Here is a 27,192-nt window from a genome sequence, read left to right on the forward strand (position 1 = left end):
CTTGCTCTACTTACATAACATATGTATTGCACTGCCCATGTTATGATTCCTGTGAATTTTATAAAGGAAAAGTAGAGAATCCTATTCTAGACAGTTTCCATATTTACTGTGGCTATTTTGAAGCCAGTCGTGATGTAATATCCGCCCTTAGTCTCCTCTGCCTCTCCTCTGCCTGATTTGCCCGCCCTTCACTATAGAAAGTGCATTGTTTCAGACTGAGAAATTTTGGCCAATCAGAGAGGAACAGAGGTGTGGGAGGGGAAAACGGGAGGGAAAGAGGCCGCATTAGTTAAGTCTGAGAGGAAATAGAGAAGCATAAAAAGACAACCCAGCATGCCCTGCAACTTCTTTTATGTACCAAATGGTCTGTGTACCAAATAAAAGTTATGTAAACTGGGGAATGATCATTAATCAACAAGAAAAGTAATGGTGATTTTAACTTTTGGATTGCCTGATTAGCATCCTTATTACTTGTTTACCAGATAAAAATAATTGATTTTTGATATTATGCCTGACAGTTACTCTTTAAAGGGAATTTGAAGTGAAAATAAACTTATGATAGAATTAATGATATGTAGAGTACAGCTAAGAAATAGAACATTAATAGCACAGATATGAGCCTCATATAGTTTCAAGTACAGGAAGAGGTATCTATGCAAAAAAGCTTCTATGAGCTCTCCGGCTAATTTAGTCAGAGAGCAGTGCTATTTTCTGAAGCACGTCTACATCAAAGAAAGAATGAAAGACAACTTCAGATAATATTTTACTGAAGAGAAGTTCAAAAAGTCATTAAAGAGAAACTCCGACCAAAAATTGAACTTTATCCCAATCAGTAGCTGATACCCCCTTTTACATGTGAAATATAATGATTTTCACAAACAGACCATCAGGGGGCGCTGTATGACTGATTTTGTGCTGAAACCCCTCCCACAAGAGGCTCTGGTACCGTACGGTACTCTGGGCAAACTGCCACAATGTAACAATGTTCACAGACAGGAAATGGCTGTTTACAACTGTCTGCAAGGCCAGAACAGATAGAAACAGCTACATAACCTGCCCACAGTAAAAATGTCACCATGTAATACATGTCAGAATGTGAATCTGGGAGAGGAAAGATTTTACAATGAGCAAACACTGCCTAAATCATTTATACATAATTATGGTAAACATGAAGCACCTTTTTTATTACATTATTTTCACTGGAGTTCCTCTTTAAGCTCTTCTCTGCTTCATAGTTTAGAATGCAGAGTGTAGTTTGTTAACTGCAAATATTAGAGAATTAAAAAAAAAAAAAATCTATTTACCTGAAAATAAAAAATGATACTCTTCTTTGCTACTAATTACATAGTTACATAGTTATTTGGGTTGAATAAAGACATACGTCCACCGAGTTCAACCAGAAAGCAAAGTACAACACCAGCCTGCTCCCTCACATATCCCTGTTGATCCAGAGGAAGGTGAAAAACCCTTACAAGGCATGGTCAAATTAGCCCCAAAAGGGAAAAATTCCTTCCCGACTCCAGATGACAATCAGATAAAATCCCTGGATCAACATCATTAGGCATTACCTAGTAATTGTAGCCATGGATGTCTTTCAACGCAAGGAAAGCATCCAAGCCCCCTTTAAATGCAGGTATAGCGTTTGCCATAACTACTTCCTGTGGCAATGCATTCCACATCTTAATCACTCTTACTGTAAAGAATGTTCTATTAATTATTCACACTACACATACAATTTATTATATCATATTTATTTTCTTTTCAGTGTCACTTTAAGGCCGTTACACATCGTAACAATTGTCACTAAAAGTTAGGCAGCCATAATGCTGTATTTTAGGCAGTTATAATGCAGTAAATAGAGGTCTCAGAAAAAGAAGTACAGTAGAGTCTCGGTTATCCAGAACCGTCGGAGATCGGCTGATGCTGCGTTCATTACTATTCCCCCTCTAGGCTGCTGTGGACTGTAGGGTAAGATGTAATTTGACTGCCAGCTATTGCTGGTGGCTGAATTATGCTGTTTTCATCGTACTCTGGGCTCCGTCTCTTGACAGCTCCCAAATTACTGCCTGAACGCTGCTTTACCCATGGTTCCTAATACGGCCTATGGTGGCACCTGGTGTGCCCAAATCTCCAGCATCGTTTTTGCCTGACTCTCTCTACCCCACTCTATATACACACCATGAACTCTTTATTAAATGTTAAAAAAACAGTAACTGAAATTTTTATTAAATTAACTAGAGTAGTTGCATGCTTGTTTCTGGTGTTATTCAGACACTACTGCAACCAAATAGATCAAACGTGATCCTGTGCATTTCCTGAGCGAGGCTACTGACTTCAATATCCTGTGCAACCAAGCGTGTTTTGCCATCTAGGCGCACAATGTATAAGGCAGTGTTCCCAGCCTTATACACACTTTAAAATTCTCTCCCTACCAAGTACATTACTTGATGTTATTAATTAACCTACACTAAATGTAAGCACCTTGTTTGCTTTAACTGCTGAGCTTAGATAGTTCAAATACTGTATAGCAGGGCAAAGCTGTGACAAGTGTAACGCTGACAACATAGTCCCCACCTGTAATTAACGTGATGTCCAGACAAAAGAAACAAAAAAAACATGTCATGCTTGTCTGAGCGCTACCTGATATGTACAGTCTCCTAACTACCTCTCTAAGGAACAAACAAACATTTGAAGTCTTTGGTATCCAAACAGGAAAAAGCCGCACTCTGTGTCCCAGTGTGGCAGTACAATCTACAAATTACAACAGGTTTGCCACTGGTATCTACAAAGCACTACCTGCCTTCCATTAGAATCCACTAATCACTACCTGTCTGCCATTAGAATCCACTAATCACTACCTGTCTGCCATTAGAATCCACTAATCACTACCTGTCTGCCACCGGAAGCTAGCAATCTAGGTGTAATTAGAATCTACCAATCACTTCCTGCCCGTCACTAGAAACTACTGATCACTACATAGCTGTCGCTGGGAATTATTTGCTTGTAATTGATATTATCTGCTTGACAATGATATCTGTGTATTGTTGGTAAGATCTGCTTGACAATGCTGTTGATATCTGCAGGCCATTGATAAGTGCATGTAATTAATATGCTATCATTGGAAATATATGACTGCTATTGATGTCTGTCTGTCTGTTATTGCTGATATTTACACATCATTGGATTTTACCGGTTATGTTTTCTTAGTAAGTAACTATGTACGGTATTTTAATTTTATTTTTCCAATTTAAAATGTATGGTCCAGATATGTATGGGTAAAGGGAGTGTGGCACATCAAAATATCTACAGCATGCAATCTAGGCTCCTGTACCTTTATGTTGTGTAAAATGTTATGGCCACACCCAATTCGATGTAGCGCGCTGTACATCAGCTCCTCCTTTCACCCCTAGAGATGCTCCAGATATTCTGGTAAACTAGCAACACCTTGTCAATTTTTCAGAAGATAATGCTTGCACTTGGCAAAGTACCTCTGTTACATCATTATTCAATCCTACAGAAACTCAGTCCATTTATAATTAAGTTATTTCCCCGGTTTAAAGGATACCGGAGGTGACATGTAACATGATGAGATAGACAAGTGTATGTACAGTTCCAAATGCACTAATAACTATGCTGAGTTCCTTTTTTTTCTTTTCTTTCTCCGTTTGAAAGGAGTTAAACATCAGGTATGTAAGTGACTGTTCCTGTATGGGTCGGTACTGGGTCCGACTACAGTGTAACCCTCAATAATAAGGAATTACAACTATAAAACACTTTCCTAGCAGAAAATGGCTTCTGAGAACAGGAAAGAGATAGAATGGGTCAGTAGTTCATAGATTTCAGCTCTGGCATACTTAAACAAATGTGTCATTGAACAGAGACAATTAAACCGTACAAACTTAAAAAGTGGATTTAAATATAAATTAATTGAGCTCCAAAGCTCAGTGCGACCCATGCTTCATTCCTTTCCTTTTCAAATGTGTTGCACCCAAGCTATGCTCAGTAGCAGAACGCAATGGACGTTAAGGTAAGTGCCTGTTTTTAAATATTGGGAGGTGGGTGCGGTCGGCTCTCCCCGGCGCTGGCCACGCTTGGGGGGGGGGGGGGGGGGGTCGCCGGCGCCACCCAGCCTCCCCCTCCGGGTTGTTGCTGCTGTGGTTTCCAGGCAGTGAGAGCGCCTGGGACCCCGCGGTCCCCTGGTTGTATGGGGGCATTGAGAAGCCTCCTCGTGGCGCTCCTGGATAGTGCTATTGCAGCATGAACTAATTCCCGCAGGGCAACGGCTTTGCGGCATTGGTTTTTGACCCCGCATAAGTTGGCATGCGAAAGCGAATGCATATTTGCATGAGCATTGCCTCATGAATAGCCAGTTAGGCCAAATTTGCTTAGCCAGTTTTGTCAAGTGTTCACTTGGTGTTTAATGCACACATTTAATTCTCTGTGTAGTGATTTAAATATGAATTAAACCTTCGGGATATCTAAAAAAAGTGATTTTTATGAGGAGAATAGGTACAATTGTTTATCTCAGTCTATTTTTACCTTGGATGTCCTTTAAAGCATATTGTATTGTTGTATGTAAAGTGTGTGCATGTGTGTGTTTGTAAGCAAACCAGTTTCCTTGTAAAGAGGATTTGATTTTACACAGTGGATTGTATTTATATATTTTTGACCAATTTTAGGCTTTTATTTATTGTACAGTGGTATTGCTTTTAGGGTGTTACCCATCCATTTTAATGGTTGTAAAAAAGCATTTAGGTTTTTATTTCACTTACGGTATGTTATGTTTTATATCTACATGGAGTGGGATCACTACTGGTTATATTTATTTGTATACTGCTTGTTGAGTTTATTTAATCTTTTAATTTGGATAGCTAAGGGCCCGTTTCCACTAGTGCGGTGCGGAATCGCTGCATAGCACCGCTGACGAAATCGCATGCGGATGCGATTTCGCACGCGTTTTTGCCGCGATTTCGCGTGCGATTTCGCATAGGCAGGGTACATGCGATTTTAACCATGTCACTGCCTGTGTCATTTAACATTACTTTCAATGCGAAATCGCGGGAAAAAACGCATGCAAAAAACGCATGCGATTTCCCTATTAAATACATTGCCTGCGATTCGCCTGCATTCCACACGCAGGCGAATTCTGCAGGCTCTACCGTGCAGAAAAATCCTGCACAGAAAAACGCAGAAGAAAACTGACAAGTGGAAACAGGGCCATCCACTTGTATTGGTTATGCGAATCCGCATGCGGACAACGCATGCGGATTCGCTCTAGTGGAAACGGGCCCTAAATGATGATAGGGACTTACATACTGGTAAGCTAAATCTTTCTACATGTGAGAGTACTAACAAGCCCATGAGAGAAAGACAAACCTGAATAAAGAGACACTAAATATACAAAATATTACAAAACACTGTGAGATGTATATAGGTGGGTATGGACCAGACCAAACAAAATCTACTCAGATTCTTTTTATGAAAATATCTACAAAAAACTTTTATTGATTACTGTATCAAAACACAACCATTTAAAAATGTGAGCCTCCCAAACCTCCCACACCAAGCACCCACCCCACCTGACAAGCCCCTCCCCTGCAACCTACAATCTCCCTTACTCAAAATGGCCCTAACTTAACCTATGATCAAAATTGCAGTGATGCATATGCATCTGCCCCACTGCAAGCCCACAGTCACCGGTGTACCCGTCTGAGCTCAGACTCCCAATGTCCAATCAGCCTATGATCTTATCTGGTCCACACATTAATATTGGATCGTAAGACCGAATCCACGTGGAAAATATGAAAGTTCCAGTTGTAGACCAAACGGACAATTCAATGCAATAACATCAAGTATCATTGTGTTAGTTCATGTATTCCCAGTGTGAACACCATAGAAAGGAACATTGGGCTAGCAGATTGATGAGGCAGGATCGTTATGTCCAATGGGGAACAATAGGCAAGGGAGCCCAGCAAGAGTAGTAAGCCACAGCAGCATAAGCCTCTAATCAAAGCAACAGGGAGAGGCGTCCAGGCGTACAACTTCCCTTCATAAGGTATAGTATATGCCACATACAGCTTCAGCCCAGTTCAATCAGGTTAGTGACGGCATTCAGCACAGTTCAATCAGGTGGATAGCAGCATAAGCAAAGCAGCAAGCAGGCCCCCAGCGCAGTTTAGCCAGTTATTGGCAGCATGAGGAAACAAACAAGATTTTGAGCAACATGAAACGTTCTTACATGTGCTGTGGTTCTCCACTGGAGTCAGCCAGGAGTAACTCGCTAGGCAGCTTGGATGTTCTGTGACTGATCAGTCATTGTAGGTTGGTCTCCGGCTGAGGCTGACAAATGCTGAATGCTAGGTGAGGCTGCCGGGTAAGCTGGATGTCCAGGAGCAAGGGTAGTGGCCAGGCAGGTCCCAGGTGCGTGGTGCGGGGAGGCCGGGACGCAGCACATGCGTCCTCGACCGGTTTCGCCGGACTTCCGGCTTCCTCTGGAGGTATAACATTTCCTGTGTCGCCTCCTATTTATTCCCCCCAAGGTCCGGAATGGACGGAGAGGTCATGCCACGCCCGCCCCCACCAGCGGCCAATGCCGGGCGGGAGGGCGGAGCCAGCCGACGCCGCGGGCAGACGCAACTCATCCACCCGCAGCGTCAGCACAGCACCGCCCACCCGCCCGAACAACCGCCGGGCGGCGGGGCGGGGCAGGCAGACACCACGCGAAGGCCGCCAAGCAACCCACACGGCGCGTCCGCCAGGCCCCCCCCCCACGCCCAGACACGCCGCCGGAGGGGGCGGGCGAGGACGAACACAACACCAGCCCACGTCAGACCAGGAAGGGAAACCACTCAGAGGCAGCACCAGGTAAACAAACCCTGTATCCTCCCCAAATGCAATATATAGAACATTAGCCTCTAAAATTACAAACACCATAGAAACTAATCTCGACATATAGTGACAGTAAAGAGCATCCTATCCATAATCATGCAAATGCCCAGGAACTTAACATAAATCCCGGCTCATATCAACATAAGCCGCGTATCTAAATATTCCTGGTATCTAGGCAAACATCAGCCCATAATATGGCAAATATCTGTACAATGATCTCACAACTCCGTGTCTGGCGATGTGCGGTAAGAAAAACCCCCCCACCCACCCACGAGATCAACAGAACATGTCACAGAAACCAGATCAGCCAAAGATCCCACAGACCCATCAGAGTGGCAAAAACGAAGCATAACTAGTATGCTCGTTAAGACCGGGGGGCCTAGTGGCCTCCAGTTCAAAAATCCATCGTGATTCCTTTTGTAATAATAGGCGATCCATGTCCCCACCTCTGATGGAGGCATGGATCCGATCAAGGCCTACAAATCGCATTGCGGTAGGGCTACCCGCATGCATGGTTTTAAAATGTCTGGCTACGGGAGTGAGACTGGAAAGGCTTTTGCTTTTAATATTCGTAACCTGTTCAGACATACGTGAGCATAATTCACGTTTGGTTTTACCTATGTAAAATGCCCCACAGGGGCACTGCAAGAGATATACTACCAAAGTGGTGTTGCAATTAACATAGTGTGCCAATTCCCAGTCTCTACCATCCGGCAGCCTGACACTTTTTCCCACCTGTATGTACCTGCACATCGTGCAGCCACCGCAGGTGTAAGTGCCTGTCACTTTACAATGTTTGGATCCAATAGATGGATCCGAAAAGTGGCTGCTAACCACCCTATCCCTCAGTGAAGGAGCCCGTCTGAAAGAAAACAGAGGTTTGGTAGGAATAATTTTGTTCAATCTGGAATCATTGGTCAAAATATGCCAATGTTTCTCAATTATGTGAGCAATTTTGGAGTGTTGAGCTGAATACCTGGTGCAGAACTGCACAGTTTGTCCGACATTATCCCTCAAACGGGGGCCAGTCGCGAGTAGAGAAGTTCGCGCACTGGCATCCGCTCTTCTGAAAGCCTTTTTCAGGGTGCCCTCTGGATATCCCCTTTCCCTGAATCTCCTCAAGATGTTGGCCTCCTCCCTGAAGGCCCCATCTTCAGAACAATTGTGTCTTAGTCGCAGATATTGACCAGTAGGAATACCCCTTACAGTATGCGCGGGGTGAAAGCTATCTGCTCTAAGGAGTGAGTTAGTTGCAGTTTCTTTTCTATACAGGCGCGTTGTCAATTGGCCATTCCCATCTATACGGACGGAGATATCAAGGAAGGGGACCTCCGAGGTACTGTATTCCATAGTAAATCTCAAATTGCTGGAGTTATCATTCAATGTCTTTACAAACTTTTCCAGTAGGGGAGCACCCCCTGTCCAAAACATGATGATGTCATCAATGTACCTGTGCCATGCCAGAATGTGGCACAGGTACATCGAGAGACCATCATTGGCAAAGAGCCACCGTTCCCACTCCCCCAGGTACAGGTTTGCATACGATGGGGCACAAGTAGTCCCCATCGCTGCTCCCTGCACCTGAAGGTAGTGGGAACCCTCAAAGATAAAAATGTTATTAGTCAACAGAAACTCCAGTAGGGTCAGTAGGAACTCACTGTGCGCAGTGCACTGTATACCCAGCTCACTCAAAAATACGCCCACCGCCCGCATTCCAAGTTCATGCGGAATGCTGGAATAGAGGGCCTCCACGTCCAAGGTCACCAATTGCGTCCCTATGGGCAGCTGTAATCCGTCTATAACGCGCAAAAGATGGGATGTATCCCGAATATATGAAGGTAATGCCTGCACATGCGGCTGTAAAAAACGGTCTATATAGACACTGATCTTCTCCGTCAGCGAACCCCGTCCCGAGACAATTGGACGGCCAGGAGGTTTATCCAACCTTTTATGCACCTTTGGTAACGCATAAAAGGTGGGGCATATGGGGCTCACAACCTTCAAAAACTGTGCCGTATTGTCATCTATTACATTCCTGATGGCTGCCTCGTCAATAATTGAAAAAAGTTTACGCTGACATATGGTGACCCTGGACGCCGGGACCCTCACATAACACTCACGTCTCCCGAGAATATCCAGACACATATTTCTGTATAAATCCACAGATAGGATGACCACGTTGCCCCCCTTGTCTGAAGGTTTTACGATCCACCTCCTGTTTTCTATTAATTCGTTAAGTGTCTCACGTTCATCCACTTCAAGGTTGTCAGCGGATGACCTATCGCCCTTCAATTTAATCAGATCCTTCTCCACCACATCAATGAATGTTTTCAGATTTGGATTTAAGTTAAACGGGGGAAATTTCCGTGATTTATTTCTGAGTCCAACATCTTCCAGCCGAGGAAGGAAGAAGCAGGGGCCCGACCCAAAGGGGACCGATTCCGTATCATCAGGGTAAACCGAACTCTCAAACGCCAGCTCCTGCAAATGTTGCAGAGCTATCAGATCTTTCTCCGACCAAGGATTATCATCCTGAGTTATATTACATTTTTGAGTTCACCTAGCCTAGATCTGGCACAGTAAAGGGTTATTTAAGAGAGAAAATAAGGGGGAGGGGGCAGATTGTGTTTGCTATTTTTAAACCTAAAAAAATAAATAAAGTTTAGGCTGCATTCTAGATGTGCTTAAGAATGAATAAGTTCCCAAGTATTACTGTTCCCCCTAGGAATGTGTTTAATGTCTTGTAAAAGTAAATACAGACATGGATATACATTCCAGACGAGATAGATGTAAACTTGGCCATGGATATTTGTAATCATGGCAATCCTGGATTGGTAACCGCAATAAGCAGTGTATATTACCAAAAGGGAACCAAAATAAATTTGATAAAGGCAAACTTTGAAAGTAAGTCAGCGTCAGTTAGTGAACAGCACCTCAGCATGGGCGTCCGCAGAAAATTTTCCGGGGGGGGGGGTTTGGAGGGGGTGTTTAAAAAATGGTGGGGCTGGAGTCATGCGGCACGCGCGGAACCAAGATGTGGGCTATGGTAGGGATCAGATTGTGAGTGCCTCCGACACAGGTGCCCCCCCAGTTTAGGTAATGGCAGGGAAACGTAAGCCATGCCTCCTGTGTGGAATTAAGCCACACCCCAGATTTTGCAAGAGGGTGCCAGTGGGTGGGAGAGGGTGACAATAGGCAGGAGGGGGGTGCCAGTGGGTAGGAGGAAAGTGCCCGTGTGTGGGGATGGCAGTAGAGAGGCAGAGAGAGAGAGAGAGAGAGACTGCAGACAGACACAGCTGAGAGGGAGAGCGACAGCTGAGAGGCAGAGAGAAACCGCAAAGAGAGAGAGCAGAAAGGCAATGAGGGACAGCAGAGAGGGACAGCAGGGAGGCAGAGAGAGCGAGCAAGAGAGAGAAAGAGACAGCAGAAAGAGAGACAGCAGTAAGGCAGAGAGAGAGACAGCAGTAAGGCAGAGAGAGAGACAGCAGTAAGGAAGAGAGAGACAGCAGTAAGGCAGAGAGAGACAGCAGTAAGGCAGAGAGAGACAGCAGTAAGGCAGAGAAAGACAACAGAAAGGCAGAGAGAGAGAGAGCAGAAAGGCAGAGAGAGAGAGCAGAAAGGCAGAGAGAGAGCAGAGAGAGAGAGAGAGAGAGCAAGCAGAAAGGCAGAGAGAGAGCGAGAGAGAGAGAGCAGAAAGGCAGAGAGAGAAGAAAGGCAGAGAGAGAGAGAGAGAGAGAGCAGAGAGAGAGAGAGAGCAGAAAGGCAGAGAGAGAGAGCAGAAAGGCAGAGAGAGAGAGAGAGAGAGAGCAGAAAGGCAGAGAGAGAGAGAGAGAGCAGAAAGGCAGAGAGAGAGAGAGAGAGAGAGAGAGAGAGAGCAGAAAGGCAGAGAGAGAGAGAGAGAGCAGAAAGGCAGAGAGAGAGAGAAAGCAAGCATAAAGGCAGAGAGAGAGAGCAGAAAGGCAGAGAGACAGAGAGAGAGAGACAGCAGAAATGCAGATAGAGACAGCAGAGAGGCAGAGAGAGAGAGAGAGGGCACAGAAAGGGAGAGAGAGACAGCAGAAAGGCAGAGAGAGAGAGAGAGAGAGTGACAGCATAGAAGCAGAGAGAGAGAGAGAGAGAACACAGAAAGGGAGAGAGAAAGACAGCAGAAAGGCAGAGAGAAGAGAGAGAGCGGAGAGAGAAAGGCAGAGAGAGAGAGAGAGAGAGAGAGAGCAGAAAAGCAGAGAGATACAGCAGAAAGGCAGAGAGAGAGAGCAGAAAGGCAGAGTGAGAGAGAGTTGAGAGGCAGAGAAAGATAGACAGTAGAAAGGCAGAGAGACAGAGAGTGACAGCAGAAAGGGACATCAGAAAGGCAGAGAGAGTATAGTTGCCCCCAGTATAGCTAGTATAGTTGCCCCAGTATAGTTAGTATAGTTGCCCCCAGTATAGCCAGTATAGTTGCCCCAGTATTAGTATAGTTGCCCCCAGTATAACTAGTATAGTTGCCCCCAGTGTAGGTAGTATAGTCACCCCCAGTATAGCTAGTATAGTTGCCCCGTATTAGTATAGTTGCCCCCAGTATAGCATAGCTACCCCCAGTAAGGAGGGACAGCGGCAGGGAGGGGGGCCAGATCCCCCCCAACGTCCCTCACCTGGGCCCCCTCCTTCTGGCGCTTCCCCCCTTCAAATTAGCAGCGGCAAACAGAATCGAGCATCAGCGGGCGGAGAGGAAATTCCCACCTTCTCCCTGCATTCCAGGCGATGGCGCGCAGCGTCATCGTCACGTGACACTGGTCTCCGACTTCTCTGCTGCTCGCGGTGCTTCCGCTAACCAGGAAGCACAGAGCGGTAGAGAAGGCGGTGACCAGTGTCACGTAACGATGGCGATGCATACCATCACCTGGAATGCAGGAAAAAGGTGAGTAATTCCTCTCTGCCCGCTGATGCCCACTTCTGTCTGCCACTGCTAATTTGGAGGGGGGAAGCACCAGAAGGAGGAGACCCAGGTGAGGGAGGTGGGGGGTCTGGGCCCCCTCCCATCTGCTGTCCCCGCTGCCCCTCCTTTTGTATTGCTTCCTCCTCCTGCAAGTTCGGGTGGCTAGGGGGGGCAGCAGCTGGGGGGGGGGCGCATGCCCCATTTTATATGCTTCAGTATTAAACAAAATCATGTTGCACTAAGGTATGTGACTGAGGTGTTAAAATCCAGAGCATGCACCGCTTTATTGCAGAAAACATGTGCAAGATACACATCTAGGTAAAGACTGCCATGGTTAATATTGACCATAACATTTAGGCTATGTTCACTGCGGGCATTGCATTCTCTGTAACAGCAGGAATGGAATGTGGAGCGCACTGGATCGGGAAAGTGTCGGCGCACACTATCCACTCATTGCATCGAATACAGTAAAACATATTGTCAGTAAAAAGTAACTTTTAAGCCCGGTTAACATTGCAAAAATGAGCCAAATGGATCCGGTAAGCGGATCCGGTCTCTGCTTCACCAGATCCGGATGGCAAACGGATCTGATCACCGAACGATCGGTTTTCACTCAGTTTGCAGTTAAATACATACCTAAAGGTCTACTGAGGTCAGCGGTAGAGGCTTACTCTTCTTACACTGTGACTACACAGTGCGTTATGTGACTAGTCACATGACGCGTCATATAGTCACATGACACGATAGAACACATAAGCCTCTACCGCTGGCTTTTCAACAGACCTTTATGTATGTATTTAGGCCCGTTCACCCTCGCTCACCCATCTGATGGCTGCTGCACCCTCCCTCACCCTCCTGCCCGCTCAGGTTCGCATCCCCACATCCCCCCAACCCCCTGTGGATGCCCTCTGAACGGTGTGAAAAAACGTTCTGTTCCCCATTGCCCCCAATGCACAGCATTTTTTTCCGTTCCGCTGGGCAGAACAGTACGGAAAATTAGGGCCTGCAGCATTTTTTCTGTCCGTGGAGCGGAACGTACACAATGGATCCGTACCAATGGACGCATGTGAACGGCCCAATAGGTTAACATTGGATCCTTTCGCATCAGTTCCGTTTGTACAGTATACGTTCCGCTTCAGGTCCGCAAAAACGCTAATCTGAACCGGGCCTTACTGTTAACACACATTTTGGGGTAATACACTGCATGCAGTGCTTTAACATGGTGCAATGCATCTGCCCACATAGGTGGTTCATTGCAGTGCATACAAAGTGGCCGTTATGCCACATCACACCACTGTGAACATAGCCTAAAACAAGTTATCACACAATTCCATGTAACATAGAAACAAAAATTAAAAATAAGTCTTACTGACAACCAGGCTATGTTAGTTTAATATATATAACTCAGTATCCAGTAATAATTACTCCACTATATAGAATGGCCAAGAAGTACAACACAAAAAAACTAACAGAACAAGACCGTGTATACCGCTCCTCCCGGATATGTCTGGGACCTGAAATGAGAAGCACATGGAGGCTGCCATATTTATTTATTTTTAAACAATACCAGCTGCCTGGCAGTCTACTCTGTTTGGATAAATCACACAGATGAAACAAGCATGCATCTAATCTAGTCAGATTTCAGTCAGACGTGTAATCTGCTTACTTGTTCAAGGACTATGGCTGAAAGTGTTTGAGGGAGAGGATCATCAAGACAGCCAGGCAATGTGTATTGTTTAAAAGGAAATAAATATGTCAGCCCCCATATTTCCCTCACTTCAGGTGTGCTTTAACTGAGGAAATAACAACCAGTAAAAATTATGTAAACATTTGTATTAATATTCTCATAAGCATATGTGCAGTACAGCAGTCCATTCAAATGTATTGTCAAATATTTCAGCAGACTGTATATGCTATGTGATGACTGGTTGTTGCCAACTCATCCCTTTAATTACTGACACATCTAAGTTATACAGGTTCTGAGGCTACTTACACATAATCAGTGCCTTAACTGTATCTACTTAGCCACAAAACTTGTATAATTCATATGTGTCAGTAATTAATGGGATGAGTTGGCAACACTGACTGGTATTACTAGCCCTTGATGAAGTGGCCCTATGAGCTGTGAAACACTCGTCAGGCCTAGTTTTCTCCTTTCTGACTGGAATATACATGTTTTTAATAAATGAACAGGTTTAGTTAGAAATTTTATTAAACTGGTGCACTGCACACATCCCTATGGGGATATTAATAGAACTATAGTCTATATTAACATTAGTCCAGAGGTGCGTTAGATAACCATATGCAGGTGTTTCTGTCTTACAAGAGCATAAAAGTCAAAGGCTTCCTAAAAATCAAATAAACTGGCTGGGAACATCATCAGACAGGCACTTTACAGAAGAGCTCACAGTAACTGCCACAGCCGTAAACACTGTCCTCTTCATTGCGGCCCTGGACAGGCACAATCCCTTTGAACTGTGTCCTCTAAGTTCTTGTAGTCGGCTTATATAGGTCTCACATAACTGCTAAAATAAAACTCGCCCCTCCTCCGTACGACCCACTCAAGCTGTCTTCCATGTCCTCATACAATGCCCATCCTGTGCACAAATCTATCAATGGGAACTGTGAGGGCAAATGTGTCTGTATCTATTTCTAGACAGAAAATGAATGACTGCTGTAAATACAAGCAGGTGTTCTGTGAAGTGACTGAAAGATAAGACTAAAAATAAAGGAAGTCCAAGTTTTCTGTTCCTGGAATGATCCTGTATGAAGTAAATCTTTGCTCACATTACAATGAAGAATACCCAGATAGCTCCTTGTGACCCAGACGCTAAAGTAAAGTGTAAGAGGCTAAAGGTGGCCACTAACAATCCAATTTCTAGCAAAAAATCGGTCGAGCGATCAGAAATTCTGATCAGAAGTGAAATATTGTAATACATTGTTCACTACACCATCAACAAACCAATCTTTGCTTCCTATCTATCACAGCCAACAGGAAAATACAAATTTTGGTTCGACGTAAATTCATTCGGACGACATTTTTTTCACTCATTCATAACCGATTGGGTCCACCAAGGGAGATTATTTACAACCAATCCGATCAGAATTTCTGATCGCTCGAACGATTTTTCGCTAGAAATTGGACCATAAGTGGCCACCTTAAAAGAGACTGCAAACAAACATCCTACTAAATTCCTACTGAATATAATTTCGCCTTTTTAAAACAAAAGGTATTTGCGATAATTCAGCTTTAAATGTGCAACTGTGATTTTTCCCATGATGCATCCCCTATGAATAAACAAATCTTTATGCCCTTCAAGCCAGGCACACATCCAGCACCACTGGTGTACAGTGAGCACAGAGCTTATACATTTTACAAAGTCACATCAATCCAACATGCATACAGCCTGCTTGGCCCCTTCTAGTGCTCATCAGTGCCTGGCATGGTTTGCTATGGCTCTATCCTCATGTTACAGTTTCTAAGCTGCGAGTGTATGTGGTGTACAGGCACCAAGAGCTCTCTGCATACAAGTTTACATACCTTCCAGAGCTTTATACACCCAGGCCTTGCCATACAGCTACTGTTCTAGTCTTCAGTAGTTGGATCCGCCCCTTACCTGCCTCCCTCAAGCCTTGCTATTGGCTCATTATGCGATGAAAAGGGGTAAAACTTTGTTGCATCCTCAGCTGTGCCAGAGTCAGCATCTACTGATGGAACTGTAAATCCAAAATGTAATCCTCAAACAAGCTGTCCCTCTCTAACATAAAATAGCACTTTTTTCTTTTTGCAGTATCGCTGATAGGAAAGCATAATGCTAGTCTCTAGCTCACACTGTTGTTAGCCACTGCTAGTCATGCTACTTTGCATGCAGCTTAAATAATGTCCATCCCTTGAGCTATGCCTCGCAGTTAACTCATTAGCTGCAGTTTTCACTCGAATGAAGTGCTGCATAACACAATACCAATCAAACAACATTCCTTGCCTATCAGTCTTGAAGTCCTGAAACTAGCTATGTAACAAAAAGAACCAGGTAGAAAAAAGACACAGACAAGAACTTGAGCTTTAAGGTCCATACTCATGGCAAGATTTTTCAGCTGATTTTTTTCACGTCAAACAATCGTTTTCCCAATGTCATGTAACATTGTTTAACGAAAATTTGATGAAGATTGTTTAGCGATGGCAGATAACCCGTGACAACCACTTGCCATAACGGATCACGCCCCACTGAGTGAGTGGCCGGATAGTGTAATGGTTAAGGGCTCTGCCTCTGACACAGGAGACCAGGGTTCGAATCTTGGCTCTGCCTGTTCAGTAAGCCTGCACCTATTCAGTAGGAGACCTTGGGCAAGTCTCCCTAACACTGCTACTGCCTATAGAGCGTGTCCTAGTGGCTGCAGCTCTGGCGCTTTGAATCCGTCAGGAGAAAAGCGATATAAATGTTCTGTGTTTGTCTGAGATTTTTGGATCGTTTAAACCAGGGGTGTCAAACTCAATCAAGTAAAGGGCCAACATCTAAAACATACAATATCACTGTTGTTAGAGCAGAAACATCACACATAATAATGTGTCTCAAAAGGGCTGATAATTGCAACTGAAAACCTCGGGATAAGATGCTCTATCTAGAGACATTAGTAAAAATGAGTAAGTCGTCACAGATTCCCAATATGATGCAAATATATGTAATTTTATTGAGGACTTATCCAACACACAAAATAATTTAAAAACAATTAAAACCGCCTTCTAAATCCAAATGTAATTGGAAATCCCTACAGCAGTAGGACAAAAAAGTGACAACAACATTTGTGTTTGAAAGTGAATGGAGATCACTAATCTTGTGCAACAAATTGCATATATTGCAAACCCCTCAAAAAAAATCCTACAAAAATATCAAAAGTCAAAAAAATCAAAAAAGAAGTGACCTAATGTCCTGTGAAAAAGTGCACCGTGCTAATACAGTCAATACATAAAAAATTGTGCAAAAAACCTGAGGGCTGGTGCACACCGATCGGCTTTTTCAGCGTTTCTGCAGCCGCTTGCGGCTGCGGATACGCTTGGTCAATGTATCTCAATGGGGTGGTTCACACCAGAGCGGGAGGCGTTTTGCAGAAACGCATACTCCCGGGGTGAGGCATTTTTTGGATTGCGGATGCGTTTCTGCCTCAATGTTAAGTATAGGAAAAACGCAAACCGCTCTAAAAAAAACGCCTGTTCAGAGCGGTTTTGCCTGCATTTTTGTTACAGAAGCTGTTCAGTAACAGCTTTACTGTAACAATATATGAAATTTACTACACCAAAACCGCAAAACGCTAGCTGAAACGCTACAGAAAAATAAGAAAAAGCGTTTTAAAATCTGCTAGCATTTTGCGGATCTGCTAGCGGGTTTTGGTGTGCACCAGGCCTAAAAGAGTGGACTGTGCCGATAATTGCTAAGGTGCTAAACGTACATTTTTATATTTCCTAATACAATTGCTCAAGAAAAGTGCCGCATAGTGCTTACCACGATAAGATCACCACTGCATGTGGGCAGTTTTTGTACACTGACTTTGTGAGACTCACCACCTGTGTTAAGCAGAGGGTGATGTGTCCAGATAACCCTTTCACAGCTTTGGCTATCTATAATGGAACTATTGTTTTACTTGTGCCTGAGGTAAATAGGTACAGGGAACACTTTTTTTCTCAATCTAAGTGGCATAACCATAGTGACCAGAGAGGGCTCCTTCCCTTCCGCAGAGTAGCCCAATGGAGCAGTTTAATATTTACCTGCTCCAGTGCTCGTTCCGGTCCCCTCTGATCTTCCCGAGAGCCAGACGCTTTATGCTGCATACCTCTGGCTCTGAGGCATGTCATGTGTTCGGGAGGAGGAAGTATGGAAGCACAGAGCATGCCAGGAAGAACAGAAGAAACACAATGCAGACTATTTTCATTGGGTTATTGCTGCATCCTAACTTAAACTGACAATGTTTCAATTAGAAACACAACCGCTGGTGTGCTGCTTTTAAACCACAGGTGTCAAAGCCCTTAGGCTGAATGCGGCCCTCCTTGCCATTTGTGTGGCCCTCGAGAGCCTTCCAATGTCCATAAAAAGCAAAAGAAAGACAGTGCACTGCCTTTCCGTCCAAAGCAGCACACCTGCGGCTGTGTTTCTAATTGAAACATTGTCAGAGCATAAAGTTTCGCCCATAGGCTCTCCCCCCAATCCTTCTCCTTGGCTGACTGACCACCGTGGTTTTTGGGTATCCTTCACTTTTCTGTAGCTCGCTCGCTCACTGTATTGGTAGGTGCTTGATATGGACATGACCTGAAACAGCTACGGATACTGAGATCATAGTTCCCATCCTGCTGGTAGTGACGGTGCTGGGATGGTGGACTGCAATCTACCTAGCTGATACCCTACTGATGATATTGTGTGGAGGAAAGCCTTTCCACATACACATTGAAGGCAGCTGCCTGACATTACATGATGGCATCATTTTCGTAGTTTGTTAACCTCCTGAGCATTACGTCGCTCAGGAGGTTTTGTTAGTTTTTGCCCCCATAATTAAATCATTTGCTCACATGGTTGTAAAACCTTACCTAGCAATAGGCTAGCTGGTAAAGGTGTCCGATACCCCCGATCCAGCCAGTTTATCCATTACCCAGCTTGAATCCAGCGATCGGCGTAGCCTCCCCACACAGCTCCGGTCTTCACTATGAGGAGGCTCGCACATGACGTCATGCACATACCCGATCCTCCCCAAAGAGAGACCGGAGCTGTGCCGGGAGGCTGCGCCATCGCTGGATCCAGGATGGGTAATGTATAAACGGGGGGATCAGGGGGGGGGGGGGAGATCCGGGGGTGCTGGGCACCTTTACTGGCTAGCATAGTGCTAGCTACAGGTTTTACAGCCATGTGAGCAAATTATTTAATTATGGGGAACTCCTGAGGACAGACGGCGGTATGACCGACACACTGTCGGGCATATCGCTAAGGAGGTTAAAGGCTTGTCAAGCATTATAGAGTAAGGCTGCTTACACACCAAGACGTTACAGGCGCACGTTAGTGCGCCTGTAACGCTCCCCCAACGCACAGCAATGTAACACAAGTGGGCTGTTCACACAGCCCACGTTGCGTTACATGTAACGCTGCACGTTCCCCGCAAAGTGCAGCATGCTACGGCGTTGGAGCGGCTATAGCCTCGTTAGACTGTTTGCACATGCGCAGTGGGGGGCGGAGAGGAGGCGAGGAGAGCCAGCTACAGTAGCCGCGCACATGGCTACTTAATATTCACTGCACTGGCGGGCGCTGATTGGCCGGCGGGACCACGTGATGCGGAGTGTCTCGCTCCGCATCACGTGGTCCCGCTGGCCAATCAGCGCCACTCTGGGAGACATTATAGGAATCGAGCCACCTAACGCGGCTCACTCTACTGTCGGCTCTTGCAGCACCATACGTTGTGTTAGGTGCACGTTATGCGACCTTAACGTGGCACCTAACGCAACGTCTTGGTGTGCAAGAAGCCTAAATGCACTGCAAATATTCAGCAGACTAGGCAGATTATTTTCTGTGTCCGCCTCCTGACATTGGCCTGCTACCCCCCCCCCCCCCCCCCCCCTTGGCCCTGTCCCATGCTGGGCTCAAAAAAACTGGTCACTGTACAAAGGATTGGTGTCACTTTCTGAACATGCACAATTGTTACCCATGCTAGCATTACTAGAAAGACACTGGGGGTGTCAGAAAATTGCATGAGTGTGCACCTTTAAGCAGAGCCATAATGCTGCAACTGGAACCAAGGGTTGTCCACAGGTACTGTTACAGCAATATACGATTGCACTGGTGTATCTGCAAACACTGAGGGGCTAATTTTCAGGATGCTATTTCCTTGGTATAGCACCAGCACTCTGTATAATCCAATGCTAGCGGTGTACCCTTCCAAATAGTGCAGCCCCTAGGTGGAAAAATGCTAAAGCTAGTCATGCATGAACTACACAGGGTTTAACTGCTTTTTGAAAAAGTCCCACACCACCTTGTTAATTGTTATGATTTTCCTGTATAAATCGTTGGTTGTTACTCTAAAAAATTTCAGTTAAATATATCATATAGAAGACACACACAGTGATATTTGAGATGTTAAATAAAGTTTATTGGATTTACAGAAAGTGTGCAATAATTTGTTTAACAAAATTAGGTGGGTGCATAAATTTGGGCACCACAATAAAGAAATTAAATTAATATTTAGTAGATCCTCCTTTTGCAGAAATAACAGCGTCTAAAGTAAACGCTTCCTGTAGGTTCCAATGAGAGTCTGGATTCTGGTTGAAGGTATTTTGGACCATTCCTCTTTACAAACCATCTCTAGTTCATTCAGGTTTGATGGCTCCCGAGCATGGACAGCTCTCTTTAACTCACACCACAGATTTTCAATGATATTCAGGTCTGGGGACTGAGATGGCCATTCCAGAACGTTGTACTTGTTCCTCTGCATGAATGCCTTAGTGAATTTTGAGCTGTGCTTAGGGTCGTTGTCTTGTTGAAAGATCCAGCCCAGCTTCAGCTTTGTCACTGATTCCTGGACATTGGTCTCCAGAATCTGCTGATACTGAGTGGAATCTATGCGTCCCTCAACTTTGACAAGATTCCCAGTCCCTGCACTGGCCACACAGCTCCACAGCATGATGGAACCACCACATTTTACTGTAGGTAGCAGGTGTTTTTCTTGGAATGCTATGTTGTTTTTCCTCCATGCATAACACCCCATTGTTATGCCCAAATAACCAATTTTAGTTTAATCAGTCCACAGCACCTTATTTCCAAATGAAGCTGGCTTGTCCAAATGTGCTTTAGCATACCTCAAGCGGCTCTGTTTGTGCTGTGGGCTTCCGCTGCATCACTCTTGCATACAGCACCTCCTTGTGTAAAGTGTTTCGAATGGCTGAACAATGCACAGTGACTGCATCTGCAGCAAGATGATGTTTTAGGTCTTTGGTGCTGGTCCGTAGGTTGACTCTGAATGTCACCATGCGTCGCTTCTGTTTATCCGAGATTTTTCTTGGTCTGCCACTTCGAGCCTCAACTTGAACTGAGCCTGTGTGTTCAAAATATTTTATTGAATTCTTAAAGGATACCTGTAACAAACCTGAGAAAAAATAAGTTACATACTCACCTAAGAAGAAGAAAGGCTCTGGATGCCTTTGTACTTCTCAAGAGCTGCCCCCATCCTGTGGAACTCCCTTACCCCTCCCTCAGACTCGCCCCTTTCTTCAACACCTTTAAGCTAGCCCTCAAAACACACCTCTTTGAGATGGCCTACCGCCTCCACCACACCTTAACTCAGCCCCCCCTTGAGATTGTAAGTCCTTACCATGGACTACCTGGAACGTAAATTGCTGGGTGTCTGTAAACTCAATCATGTGTCTTATACCCTGTTGGGTGTATAATTTCATGCTATGTTGTAAGCCTTATGCTACTTCTCTGTCTGCCACCACTTGTTAACATTGTATATGTATATATCCCTATTTATTGTCCAGCTCTGTGTAATATGTTGGCACTTTATAAATACCATAAATAATAAAAAAATATATTGTTTTTATTAGCCCCTCTTCCCAATAGTTAACTTTAAATTATTAGTTCACTTGTTCTTTAACACGTAAAAACATTTTGAAATTTTATATTCAATAGTATATTTTTTTACTCTAGTTTACACTAGTTTACACACTAGTTTTACACTAGTTTAGTGTATAGAAGAGCTTAGCAAATGTAGGAATTGTGGAAAAAGAATTTAAGGGACAGTCTGCTTACAGTATCAAAAAGTTTATTGAAAAAAGACCAAAAAATTGATAGCACATTGTATTCCCTTATAGCGTGACAATCGCATGATATTGCAACAGTAACTCCCTATGGAAGACAAGTATTAACCCCTTGAACGTCGAACTGGTGCATTACTTCAATGAAATGAGCCCCCCCAATACTTCGGGGAGCAAAACAACATCATTGTGGGTGCTCTAAGTTCTGTGTAGGGGGAATGTCTGTTACGCAAGAGTGAATGTGGTTTGTCAGCTGACAATAGAGGCATACACGGCCGTGTATTTTAGGGGGGGATAAGGGAATACAATGTGCTATCAATTTTTTGGTCTTTTTTCAATAAACTTTTTGATAAATTTTGATAAATAAACTTTTTCCACAGTACGTTTTGTAAGGGAAACGGCTCCTCAATTTTGGGTTACAGTCTGGTCATTACTTCTAGCGCTCCCCATTTCTTTTTTCCGAGTTGTAGGAATTGGCAGCATTAAAGTTTATGTTGTTATTCTTGCCTCCCACACCCGATCGCATACTGGTATGATAGGAATCTAGTTAAACTAGCCATACAGTATGTACAGTAAAGATGAAACTCTAAAAATTAGACTATCGTGCAAAAGTTTCTTTCAGTAATGCATCTTAAAAGGTGACACTAGTATAGGAAATACGGACCCTTTGCCAGTGTGTGAGATTAATTAGCCGATTAGAGTCTGACACTTTGAGCCTAGAATATTGAACATTTTCACAATATTCCAATTATCTGAGATTTTGATTTTGGGGTTCTTATAAGCTGTATGCCATTATCATCAAATTATAACAAGGCTTGTAATTCAGTGGGATACAAAAGTTTGGGCAACCTTGTTAATCGTCATGATTCTCCTGTATAAATCGTTGGTTGTTACAATAAAAAATGTCTTAAATATATCATATAGAAGACACACACAGTGATATTTGAGAAGTGAAATGAAGTTTATTGGATTTACAGAAAGTGTGCAATAATTGTTTTTAAATAAAATTAGGCAGGTGCATACATTTGGGCACTGTTGTCATTTTATTGATTCCAAAACTTTAGAACTAATTATTGGAACTCAAATTGGCTTGCTAAGCTCAGTGACCCCTGATCTACATATACAGGTGAATCCAATTACAAGAAAGAGTATTTAAGGGGGTCATTTGTAAATTTCCCTCCTCTTTTAATTTTCTCAAAACAACTGGGGTCTCAAAACCCCTCTTAAATGACCTGAAGACAAAGATTGTTCACCATCAAAGTGTAAGGGAAAGATCCAGAAAGCTGTCTCAGAGATTTCAGCTGTCTGTTTCCACAGTTAGGAAACAAGGAAAAAACCGAGAGCCCAATCTGGTGTAGTATGTTAAACAGAGGATGAAGAATGTATGTATTTTAAGATTATACTCACAAACACGGGTCACCGCACAGGCGGCCACTAGAACAGCAGGTGGGGAGAATTATAACCTGACCCCACTCAGGACTAAAAAGTCGCTCTCTATAGACAGGAAAAAAGAATTGGGGATACACCCCTCCACCAAGGGTGGACTGTTTACTCATACTCTTGTTCACTCTTTTACTCTTGTTTACTCATATCGTTTCCACAGTTAGGAACATATTGAGGAAATGGAAGACCACAGGCTCAGTTCAAGTTAAGGTTTGAAGTGGCAGACCAAGAAAAATCTCGGATAGACAGAAGCGACGAATTGTGAGAACAGTCAGAGTCAACCCACAGACCAGCACCTAAAACCTACAACATCATCTTGCTGCAGAGTCACTGTGCATCGTTCAACCATTCTGGACACTTTACACAAGGAGATGCTGTATGTGAGAGTGATGCAGAGGAAGCCTTTTCTCCACCCACAGCACAAACAGAGCTGCTTGAGGTATGCTAAAGCACATTTGGACAAGCCAGCTTCATTTTGGAATAAGGTGCTGTGGACTGATGAAACTGAAGTTGAGTTATTTGGGTATAACAAGGGGCAGTATGCATGGAGGAAAACACAGCATTCCAAGAAAAACACCTGCTTCCTACAGTAAAATATGGTGGTGGTTCCATCATCCTGTGGGGCTGTGTGGCCAGTGCAGGGACTGTGAATCTTGTCAAAGTTGAGGGACACATGAATTCCACTCAATATCAGCAGATTCTGGAGACCAATGTCCAGGAATCCGTGACCAAGCTGAAGCTGTGCCAGGGCTGGATCTTTCAACAAGACAATGACCCTAAACACTGCTCAAAATCCACTAAGGCATTAATGCAGAGGAACAAGTACAACGTTCTGGAATGGCCATCTCAGTCCCCAGATCTGAATATAATTGAAAATCTGTGGTGTGAGTTAAAGAGAGCTGTCCATGCTCGGAAGCCATTAAACCTGAATGAACTAGAGATGTTTTGTAAAGAGGAATGGTCCAAAATACCTTCAACCAGAATCCAGACTCTCATTGGAACCTACAGGAAGCGTTTAGAGCAGGGGTCTCAAACTCGCGGCCCGCTCGGCGGCAAAAGCTTCCTTATAGTTCGCTTCAGTGCTCCCAAGTAATCCGCCGCATCCCCGCTGCTGAACGAGGGCTGCAGAGCCCCCAAATCGCCCGGGGGGCAATCCGCCGGCATTTCCTGGAAGGGGCAGAGCTTTCAGCTTCAGCTCTGCCCCTCCTGACGTAAAACGCCGCACGGATCACCGCCTCTCCCCGTTCCTCTCTGTGAAGGAAGAGTGAGAGGCGCGGGCAGAGGCGGGCGATGTGCCGCGATTGTGAAATTCCTTATGAGGCCCAGCCTCTTCCTGACTTTGCCTCCTGCGGCCCCCAGGTAAATTGAGTTTGAGACCCCTGGTTTAGAGGCTGTCATTTCTGCAAAAGGAGGATCTACTAAATATTGATTTCATTTCTTTTTTGTAGTGCCCACATTTATGTATCTGCCTAATTTTATTTACACAATTATTGCACACTTTCTGTAATTCCAATAAACTTAATTTCACTTCATAAATATCACTGTGTGTGTCTCCTATATGATATATTTAACTGACATTTTTTTATCGTAACAACCAATAATTTATACAGGAAAATCATGACGATTTACAAAGTAGCCCAAACTTTCGCATCCCACTGTATCTACACAGTGCTGCCCATAATTATACATACTCCTGGCAAATTTTGACTTAAAGTTACTTGTATTCAACCAACAAGTAATTTTTTGAGGGGAAATGATACAGGTGTCTCCCAAAAGATAATAAGACAATGTACAAGAGGCAATATTGTGGGAAAAAAAATATTTCTCAGCTTTTATTTACATTTGCGCAAAAAGTGTCCAGTCCAAAATTATTCATAACCTTCACAAACTGTCACAGACTGTGGTAAAATCCAAGTTTTATACCATTCCAAATTGTCCAAGCTGTTCTAAAGCATCCTAATTACCCAGATTAATTGAGAACAGCTGTTTTAATCAACTCAACGGGTGAAAAACGGCAGCTCTCTGCAGTTGGTTTGTGGAAAGTTATGGCTAAGAAACAGGAGCTCAGTGAGGAGGACCTGCGGCTTTGCATTGTGACTGCTCACAAGTCAGGAAAGGGCTACAAGGCTATTTCTAAATGTTTTCAAGTTCCAGTGGCTACAGTGCAAAGTATTATAAAAAATACAAGATTTTCCGCACTGTGGAAAATCTCAGAGGATGTGGTTGGAAGCCAAAAGCGACACCTGTGCTGGCCAGGAGGATAGTGAGAGAGGTGAAAAAAATCCAAGGACCACCACCAAGGCCATCCTGGTGAATCTGGGCTCTGCTGGTGGCAATGTCTCAAGGCAGATAATCCAACGGACACTGCACACTGCTGGGTTCCACTGATGCAGAACAAGGAGGACACCACTTCTCCAGATAAGGCACACAAAAGCTCGCTTGGCCTTTGCAAATGCTCATCTGGACAAAGAAGAAGACTTCTGTGAAACAAAAATTGAATTTTTTTGGTCACAATGATGTTTTCTTCATTTTGTGTAAAAAAGGAGAAGTCTACAACCCAAAGAACTCCATCCCCACTATCAAACATGGTGGTAGGAACCTAATGCTCTGGAGTTGTTTTTTCAGCCAATGGACCAGGGAACCTAATTACAGTGAATGGCACCATAAAAAAAGAGTAATACAATAGGATTTTCAACGACAACATCAAGTAGTCTGAAGAGAAACTTGGCCTTGGCCACCAATGGGCATTTCAGCATGACTATGACTCAAAACACAGAGCAAAAGTGGTGAAGAAATGGTTAGCAGACAACCATATTAATGTTTTGGAGTGGCCCAGCCAGAGTCCTGAATTGAATCCAATTGAGAGTCTGTGGAGGGAGCTAAAGATTAGAGTGATGGCAAGAAGGCCCTCCAGCCTGAAAGATTTGGAACTCATTGTAAAAGGCTAATGGGCAAAAATACCTGTGGAGACATGAAAAAAGCTAGTCTGCGATTATTGGAAGCGTTTAATTGCTGTAAGAGCTAATAAAGGCTTTGCTATTGCTTATTGAGAAGGTTATGAATAATTTTGGACTGGACACTTTTTGCTCAAATGTAAATAAAAGCTGAGAAATGTTTTTTTTTTCCACAATAATTCCTCTTGTACATCATCCTATTATCTTTTGGGAGACACCTGTATCATTTCCCATCACAAAATTACTTGTTGGTTGAATACAATTTTAAGTCAAACTTTGCCAGGCGTATGAATAATTATGGGCAGCACTGTATGTCAAGAGGGTATATTGCTGTTATTTTTTAATATTACAATGAATTTATGGGCTTGTAATTAGTGGTGGAAGCAAAACTGTAAAAATGCATATTGGTGACAAGGCATTGTAAGAATCTATACGTTGGTTGTTATTGGCAACAACACTACACCTTTGTTAGGCACCATATCACAGGAAGTGTGATAACTTGACTCTCATCACAGCAACAGTATAGGAGATAGAACTTCTTAGGTTACATCACAGTTTCAAGGAGTTTATTCAGTAAACATATATACAGATGCTCATCCCTACACAGTGAAGCAATTGTTCTGTAGTAAGTCTTCTTTGCGTTACAGCTCTTGGTTCCATTGCATGGCAACCAGGTTTCCTCTTATGTTCCATCTATTCTACGTAGCCCGTAGGCTTATATACAGCATACAGTTAGATAATATGACAATACATTACAAATAAAAGTAAAGGGTGGAAGTCATCAGCCAGACATCAGAAGAAGCAGCAGTAGTCAGAAGTGGCTCTCTGGAGCCCGTCAGCCGTTTTAGTACCGACCACTAAGGGCCCGTTTCCACTAGTGCGGTGCGAATCACCGGGACTCCACCGCTGACGAAATCGCATGCGGATGCGATTCCGCGGGCGATTTTTGCCGCGATTTCGCATGCGATTTCGCATAGGCAGGGTATATGCGAATTTAAACATGTCACTGCCTGGTTCAATTTGCATTAGTTTTCATGCGAATTCGCACGCGAAATCGCGGCAAAAAACGCATGTGCGTTTTCCCTATTAAATGCATTATGTGCGAATCGCCTGCATTCCTCACGCAGGCGAATTCTGCAGGCTCTACCGTGCAGAAAAATCCTGCACAGAAAAACGCTCAGAAATCCTGACAAGTGGAAACAGTCCCATCC

At 44.0% G+C, this 27,192-nt stretch overlaps 1 protein-coding gene across 6 annotated transcripts in view; it reads right to left on the reverse strand.

Annotated features, from left to right (window-relative positions):
• ADPRH (ADP-ribosylarginine hydrolase) overlaps positions 1 to 27,192 on the reverse strand; it is a 48,245-nt gene that overhangs the window by 10,294 nt on the left and 10,759 nt on the right. The window contains exon 1 of one of the 6 annotated variants that reach the window (XM_068245230.1): positions 15,345 to 15,528. The exons of 4 other annotated variants lie outside the window; for them this stretch is intronic. In XM_068245230.1, coding sequence (XP_068101331.1) covers positions 15,345 to 15,377 — 33 coding nt within the window. In that variant the 5' untranslated portion in view covers positions 15,378 to 15,528. Of the gene's footprint in view, positions 1 to 14,211; positions 14,293 to 15,344; positions 15,529 to 27,192 lie in introns of those variants that run through there. One more of the 6 variants, XM_068245229.1, reaches the window with a different exon arrangement.

Source organism: Hyperolius riggenbachi, chromosome 7 (assembly GCF_040937935.1).
Source record: "Hyperolius riggenbachi isolate aHypRig1 chromosome 7, aHypRig1.pri, whole genome shotgun sequence".
NCBI lineage: Eukaryota > Metazoa > Chordata > Amphibia > Anura > Hyperoliidae > Hyperolius > Hyperolius riggenbachi.